This window comes from Mesoplodon bidens (genome assembly GCF_964165515.1).
Source record: "Mesoplodon bidens genome assembly, chromosome: 2".
NCBI classification, from domain to species: domain Eukaryota; kingdom Metazoa; phylum Chordata; class Mammalia; order Artiodactyla; family Ziphiidae; genus Mesoplodon; species Mesoplodon bidens.
In genome coordinates, this window is record NC_138177.1 from 106267919 (window position 1) to 106276288 (window position 8370).

General features: G+C 50.9%; 1 protein-coding gene across 1 annotated transcript; it reads left to right on the plus strand.

Moving 5' to 3' along the window:
* Positions 1 to 203: 203 nt before the first annotated feature.
* Positions 204 to 4878, plus strand: BARHL2 (BarH like homeobox 2; the record flags this gene model as incomplete). The annotated part of the gene is made up of 3 exons (XM_081224554.1): positions 204 to 813; positions 2571 to 2796; positions 4566 to 4878. 3 exons carry the CDS (start codon positions 204 to 206, stop codon positions 4876 to 4878), a joined length of 1149 nt encoding a protein of 382 aa, XP_081080680.1.
* Between the last annotated feature and the right edge of the window lie 3492 nt (positions 4879 to 8370).

Genomic DNA, 8370 nt, shown 5'->3' on the forward strand with positions numbered 1-8370 from the left:
AGGGTAAAAAAAAAAAAAGTGTCGCAAGTGTCCACGGATTGCCACCTCCCAATTTTCCTTCCCTCCCCGCCCCACTTTTTTGTTTGTTTGTGTTTTAAGCGGAGACAACATTGTTTCGTGTTATTCTGCTTTACGATCGATAGCTTCCTTTGCTTGGTCGGGGCGGCAGCGGAGCGGCGGAGTGGCGTGGACCTCATGTAGAAATGACAACAATGGAAGGGGCCAGCGGGTCGAATTTTGGAATAGACACGATTTTGTCCAGTGCCAGTTCGGGCAGCCCCGGCATGATGAATGGAGATTTCCGCCCGCTCGGCGAGGCCAGGACCGCGGATTTTAGGAGTCAGGCCACTCCGTCTCCCTGTTCGGAGATTGATACTGTAGGAACGGCGCCTTCCTCTCCCATCTCGGTCGCCATGGAGCCCCCGGAACCGCATGTGATAGCGGACGGCCCCCAGCATCACCACCACCTCCACCACAGCCAACAGCCGCCGCCGCCGCCAGCCGCGGCCCCCACGCAAAGTTTGCAGCCTTCGCCGCAACCGCCGCCGCCGCAGCCTCCCGCCCAGCAGCTGGGCTCGGCCGCCTCGGTCCCCAGGACTTCCACCTCTTCTTTTTTAATTAAGGACATCTTGGGCGACAGCAAACCTCTGGCGGCGTGTGCACCGTACAGCACCAGCGTCTCCTCTCCCCACCACACCCCGAAGCAGGAGAGCAACGCAGCACACGAGAGCTTCAGGCCAAAGCTCGAGCAGGAGGACAGCAAAACCAAACTCGACAAGCGGGAAGAGTCCCAGAGCGACATCAAATGCCACGGTGAGTCGCGCCGCCTCGGCTCCCTCAGCCGTCTAGCTTCTCCTCCTCTTGCTTCCCTGTCTTCCCTTCTGTCTCCTGCGAATCTCTGCTGGATTCGAAGGCCATTTTCAGCTTCTAAGGCGATAGCGCCACGGTCAAAAACTGCAAGCGGGAGGGAGGCCTGGGCGTGCGATTTGGGGACTCGTCCCAAGTTCTGATTATTGTTACATTTCGACCTCCCAACCCTCACCGCCATCCAGCTCCTTTCTTTGTTTTACTTCATTTTAATTTATTAGGAAGGGGGCAGAGGCGGAGGGTATCTGACGGGAAATACTTTAGTGTTTCATAGTGCCTAGGGGTGTGATCACAACGTGGTGCTTATAATTTAATGCAAATCATTCCATTCTTCCTACACACCGTATTTTCTGAACACTGGAACGCGAATTATCAGATATAGCGAAGGGGAAAATTCCGAAGCGATTAACAGGGACATTTTTTAAAAAAATTATTAGATCGTGATTAATATAGGGAAGGCCACACGGTAAAAAATTATAATTAGGGTTTCAATTTAAAAAAATCCTCTTCCTACCCCATGGCGCTAACTGAATATCTGTATTTCAGTAAGAGTTTTGGCCCCTTACAAGTAAATTGGGAGGTAGCATTTATGAAAGTAAAATTTTATGGAATTGGATATCTATTTTTGTAAAATCAGAAGATGGCAATGGAATTGTCCTTCAACTCCCTTTTTTCACTTTCTCCCCAGAGAATTTCATAAGTGTTCTGGTCTTTGCATGGCAAAAGAGTTTTAACATATGAGGAGAGTTCTCTTTTTTCCCTTTACTGATAAGCTTATTATTATTATTAATCTTTGTCATCTCTGGGAAAGATGTGTGCTGACTGTCTGGAAGGTAGGATATTGCCTCTTCATTTTACTATTGTATCATTAGCATAATAGTGCCCAAAACAGATGTACAGTCTGGTCTGGCGATTTTTTGTGCACCAACCTCCCCAGTGGGTCAATTAGAGAGATTATGGTTCTTCCTGCAGGGAAGATCAAGGAGCGCAGCAAAAACGGGTACAAACAGAGGGATTGACATATCGATTTCCCAGCATTTCAGTAAAAAACCAAAGTTGACAAATAGCATCCGGAAATCTCTGGGCTGTCACCTGGATGGGCTCAGTGATTTTGAGCTGAACGCAGTGTCTGGGAGACATTCTTTCTGAAGCTTTAAGAGACCTGATGCAAGCAGCTGCAGAGAGCTTGATCCAATATTTCCCAAGTGCATCTGAAAAAAGGAAAACAAATGCCTATAACTTTTAGTAAACAGGAGAAGTAAAATGAAAAAAGTGCCCCCTTCTCAAAAAAAAATGTTGAAAGACCTTTTAAAAACTAACACATAAGAAAATATGAAGTCAGGATGAAAACAGTAATGGAAAGGGACAGGGTCTCCCCCCAGTCAAGGAAACAATTAAGAAAAGGACCCTATATCATAAAGTATTTTTTTTCCTTTCTCATTTCCAAAGGCGGGAAGATCCAGCACTCCTTTGGAACCCTCTTAGAAGCTCTGCACAAGGCTCCACACTCCCTAGCCAGCAGTTGGTCCTCTTCCTCCATACTGGCTAAGGTCCAAGTATGTTTATAAGGAAGGTGGCAGAGTATACTTCCCCCCACCCCCAGACCAGCAGCTGGCTTGGGAATGTGCAAGTGTGTGCCAGGAGGACACTCCATCCTTCCCCATTCCAGGCTACCTTACGTCCGTGTCTGGGTTTCTATGTAGGAACAAAGGAGGAAGGAGACCGGGAGATTACGAGTAGCCGAGAGAGTCCCCCTGTGAGAGCCAAAAAACCTCGCAAAGCCAGGACGGCTTTCTCCGACCACCAACTCAATCAACTGGAGCGTAGCTTTGAGCGACAGAAGTACCTGAGTGTGCAGGACCGCATGGACCTGGCAGCTGCGCTCAATCTCACTGACACCCAGGTCAAGACCTGGTACCAGAACCGCAGGTAAGGGAGGCTGTGTGGGAGAGCAAAGACGTCTGGCCATCCAGGTCAAGACTACTACACCAATCTTCTTCCCTCCTGGCCTCGGAGACACTAAGGACTCAGAGGTCCCTGAGCTGGCAGTCGGGGGCTTTCTGGCTGGAGGAGGAATTAGCCACACCTCCAAGGTGAAAGGGATCCTTGGGTAGCTGGAGTTTGGAGAATTTTGCACTTCTAAGTGTCCTTAACATATGCTAGTTTCTCCCCCAAACCTGAATGGCTGAAATTTGCCCCCAAATCAATCAAGCCACACCTTTTCAAACTGAGACATCGGTGTAGGAGACACTCAGGCCCATAAAACCTGTGCATTGCACCCTTTGGGGCCTGCCCCAGGATGGTTCCAAATATCTATAGCTGGTCACACAGTCTGGCTGTATCCATCCTGGAAGAGCTGACCCACTGGCCTCAGCTTAAAAGTCCTTGTTTGTCCTGTGAGGTAGTTGGGGAGAGGTAGAGTTGGCAGCCGGTCAGGCATCTATGACTGAGGGTCTGTCCCCTATTCTGGCCACCTCAGAGCCCTCCAGGAACCACGGCTTCCCTTGAAAGGAAATTGGGAAAGGGGCTGACAGTACTTGTACGCCCCTGAACTGCAGTGTGAACCCAACCTGTGCAGTCTGGGGCCGAGGTTATGCCGAGTTTCCAAGCCTGACGGTTGTCTCCCTTGTCTCGATTTTCTCTCCCCCTCCTTTTCTCTCATTTGTGTTCTAATCGTCCATAAGTGTGGTTGGAAATGCCCATCCAGTTGTCATCTTTACCATAATTTTCTGTCTCATTACATACGGTTTCAGCCACCCTAATTCTGTCGGAAAACATTAGTGTCATTTGTAGCCAATTTAAAATGGGCGACATGTTTATTAATTTGGCTGGAGCTGCCGGGTATGGAGGGCCCAGCAGCCCTGCGTTCCGTCCGGAGGCATCTGAGCAAAGGCCTCTTCTTCCTAGTGGGGTGCGGTGGGGGAGGGAGGAGCCCGAGAGGAGCTGATCACAGGTTTTAATTGTTACTCTCTCTCAGAGGAGAAAAGATCCTGAAATGCATTTTTCCCCTCCTGGAATGGCCCCGAGGTACTGTCCCCATGGGAGAGTCCTCCCTCAAACGAATTCCGTTTTGAAACCCTTGTCACCTTCCTGGCTCTTAACCCCCCACCCCAAACACCTGCCGTAAGGTCCTGTCAGGCTGGTGAGAGAGATGTGTCTCCACAGCCCTGGGGACCAAGAGGGCCAGGAGTCCAAGGCCCAGGAGTCTCTGTGTCCCTTTGTTTACGGTTTCTTCTCACTCGGCCTGGAGGAAAGGGGGAGGGGCAAAGAGCAGACACTCTGGGGTGGCTGGGGAGCCACTTGGGGAAGGAAATTAGAGGAGGGAGAAGACTGCTTATAGAAAGAGTGGTCTCCGTTGGCCTCCAGGAAAGTTTCAGGAAGTAGCCAAACAATAAGGGGGGGGCGGGCAACGGCAGAGCAAAACGTCAGGAAAAGGTAGCAAAGATTGGAGAATTTTATTTCTGAATGTCTCAGACATTGATGGCATCGTTTGGGAAACTGACTTGGATTTGGGTGATTCTGGGAGGGAGAGGGTGGGATAGGGGGCCAGGAGGTGTGCTTCATTCCTGGTTCTCAGCGCTCTCTAAGTCTTCGTGTGCTCCCCGAGGAAGAGAAGGCAGGTGAGGGGGGAGAACGGGCCTTGGTGCCTGGGCAGTGCCCACAGCTGCAGGGTGCACGCACGCCTGCTTTTATTTCAGGACCAAGTGGAAGCGGCAGACTGCGGTGGGCCTGGAGCTGCTGGCCGAGGCAGGGAATTACTCGGCACTGCAGAGGATGTTTCCGTCGCCTTATTTCTACCACCCAAGCTTGCTGGGCAGCATGGACAGTACTACCGCCGCGGCGGCCGCCGCCGCCATGTACAGCAGCATGTACCGGACTCCTCCTGCACCCCATCCCCAGCTGCAGCGGCCCCTGGTGCCCCGAGTGCTCATCCACGGCCTGGGGCCTGGGGGACAGCCGGCCCTCAATCCCCTGTCCAGCCCCATCCCAGGCACCCCGCATCCCCGGTGAAGAGCAAGTCACTGTCCCTCCCTGTCCCCTCCCCGACCCGGACAGCTGCCCCTCCTCTCCCGGCACCAGGCTGTCCGGCCTCCCTTGCAGCCAACCGGGAAGCAAAGAAGTAAGAGAGGAAGACGCTCACCAGCGGGTGGAGGGGGGGCCCAAAGAGGAGCCAGCCCTCCACTCTCCATCTCCCCACCCCCAGAGACAGGGCTGGAAAGCCCCCGCACAGCAGTGTGACTGGCGAAAACGCCGACTCCACACAAAGTGCGACCAGTAAGTGAAAACATCAACAAAAACAAAACCTCAAGTTCTTTTTAAAAAATGACTTTAGGGACAAGCAGGAGGGAGGGAGGGGGGTGGGGTAAGGAGGGAAGAAAGAAGGGCACGGAGAGGAAACCACACAGGCAGAGAGAATTGTAGATGAACAGCCTCAAATTCCGAGGCAGAGGGCGTTGCCGTGGACATTCCGACTGCCCCAGAGAAAAGAGGAGGGTAACTGAGAACTTTGCACTGATTTCTCATGACCTTTTTTCTTTTGGAAAAGTGGCATGCTCCATAATATGAAAAAAAATGTACATTTGAAAGACTGAGTGATAAGTGATATATCATATTTATTATATGTTGTCCAAAAAAGTCACTTATATACATTAGTAAAACATGATTTTTCTTTTCATGTCTTTTTGATTCAGTAAAATAAATGCTTAGACAAAAATATAGATTTTTTTGTGATTGAAAATTACAGAAATAAAGTTTATCTTTTTTTAACAAGCGATGAAATCCAAGGGAGCTGATTTTACTGAAGCAGAATGTACTATGATGAAATGTGTCAATTGGTTTAGGAAAACAAAATCCCTTCTGGAATATTAAGAAATTTACAAAATCTGTAAAGATGTTGGGCTGACTTGTATAAAAACAGCTCCATTTTTCACGGTGGCCTCTTCCGAGCCGTTATTCGATATGTGTGAACTTCTTTCTTTTTAAGTGGATGATTTCAGAGCAGTCCGTGAGGCCGCAGGAGAAACTCTGCGCTTGTCGGCTGTTGGTGCTTGCCAAGTAGGCGGCCAACTTTCCCTTCTGTCCCGGCCTGCCTGGCAGCCCCAGCCGAACCGGGTCTGTCCGCCCCTCCTCCTTCTCCTAGGGCTCCTCCCGGGGCAATGAGGGTCCGGAGCGCTGGGCAGCGGAGACGCCGGCAGGGGCTGGGCTGCGGGCGGGCGGGCGGACATGCGGGCCTCGCAGCTGTTCGGCAGCCCACGGCCCGGCGCCCGCGCGGCAGGACAGCCTGCAAGCAGGAGGCTGCAGGGCGCGCAATTAGGGCGCCCGGGGGGTCTCGAGAGGCCCAGCTAACAAACCCTGGTCGTGCTTTGATCCCGGCCTTCTCATTCCCCAGCGGGCATCCAACCCCTAGCCCCGAGCCGAGTCTCTTGTCCTAGTGAGTTGGCTGTGCTGGGATGTCTGGAGCGGAGAGCAACTCTGGCCGAGACAGGTGTGCCAGGCTTTTTATCCGCGTCCCTGGATCTTTTGGGACCGCAAAATGAGAGGCCCTGCCCAGAGGGTAGTGGAGGCCGGCTCCCTGCTTTGGGAGTGTGTGTGTGTGTGTGTGTGTGTGTGTGTGTGTGTGTGTGTGAATGAGTGTGTACGTATTCGTAGCACCTCGGCCAGAGCCAGACCTCAGCTACAGGCCCTCCTCCCCAACTAGCTCCCAAGAGGCTCAGCATTCCTGACTAGTGCGGAAGAACTGGGTGGGGGGGTGTGTACATTTCCGAGGCTTTTCCCACCTTCCCCAGCCCCAAGGTCACTTCTCGAGTAGTCAGAGAGTTGGATCCCCGTCTGGGTTTCCTTACATCTTCTATCTTCACTTCTGCCCTAGTACATAGTCAAAAGAGTAAGATCTGCAGCTAAAACACATCCAGATCCATTTTCCAACTTTCTCTGATGTTTGAATCTTAGTAGAGTTATAAAAACATTAAAAAAATGTGGAGTGCTGTGGGAATGTGTGTTGGGGAGGAGAGGGAAGGAAGAAGGAAAGAAAGGTGAAATCCAGGAGGAAATTGCCTCCGCCGCCTTGATCAGACCTGGGCTAATTAGGGAGTAGTTTGCAGATTTCTCTCCAGCTCATCAATTTGCTTTAAAAGTGGTCTTGGTCTTGTTTGATTCTAACAAAAGTGTTTGGACTGGCCCTTCTCATTTTCTTCCCACTGAGCTGGGACAAACTCAAACAGCTGGGCTGGGCTGGAAGCTGGGCGCCACTGTGTCCAGTGGGAATGCCCATTGCCTGGGTACTCAGCAGACTCTCCTTGTTCTGTCTTAGCTGCTGTTGGGTTTTACAATCACGCTTAAATAGTTCACAAATGGTCTGCCTGGGCCTAAAAAGGCACTTTCCAAGGCTTGGGGGTGCTACAGCTTCTCGATGCATTGGCCCCAGGGCTGGTCATCTTCGGGGGGGGGGAAGGGGGGGACCTGGGAATTCACTGGGGCTCACACATTCTAAGTTCCCTACAAAGAATGACCTCAAGTCCAGTTGGGAAATGCACATAAACAAATCTTCAAATACAAACCAGGCCATAGCACCCATCTGCTACCAGCAGCCCGCCAGCAGCCTGCCAGCCACTCTGCTGAGGAGCCTGCCAGCTATCCCTTCACTCTCAAGGCCAAACTTGGACTCCATAGGTGGACAATGAAGGGGGAAACACTATGTCTACAGAGACCAAGGTTTCTTAATTAACCTCATATTCCACTTCTGCTAGCAATTAGGTTTGATCCACCAGAGTCCTCCCAAATGTGCTTTTGCTTCAAAGTCATGTTTTCTTTCACCCCCTAAACCATGCAGTTGAAAGTGTCAATTCCCCTTCTACATTTGTGTTGTTTACTTCCTGTTGCACAGAAGTTGGCAAAAGGAGTGTGTGTGTGTGTGTGTGTGTGTGTGTGTGTGTGTGTGGTGGCGGGACTGTTGTCCCAGGAAGAAAGTTGAGTGCTGGATTCCTTCTTTTCATTCTTTTCTTTCTGCAGCAGTACCACCTCAGCAGGTGCCCTTCTATTCAAACATCCCCAAACTATTGCTTACAAGTCAAATGCAAACATAGTCCTTTCCCTCAAAAGGGGTCCTTCAGTCCGTGCCTGCCCAACAAAGTAGCGGTGTTGGCTAAAAGGTGAGGAGTGCAACACCAAGTTTTCCAAAAAGCAAGGAACAGTATAATAGACAAAGGTCTTTTCACAAGGGAGATCCAGAGTTAGTTATGGAGGCTCAGAGGTCTGTTGGCCCTGGGAGCTGCACTTCTTTTATTTTTCCCACCTTCAGTTGGTGTTGGAAGGGCACTCCACGGCTAACTCCATTTGGATCGCTCTTTTGATTAAGCTGGGGACTGGCAAAACAGGGATTTTCGGGGGCATTCTTTGCTTGCTACAGAAACACAGGAGAACAAACTTGTTTCAGAGAGATGTTTAGACACTCACAAAGGCCCCTTACATTTGCTCTCCTCAAGATCAGCTCTGCGACTCCAGCAA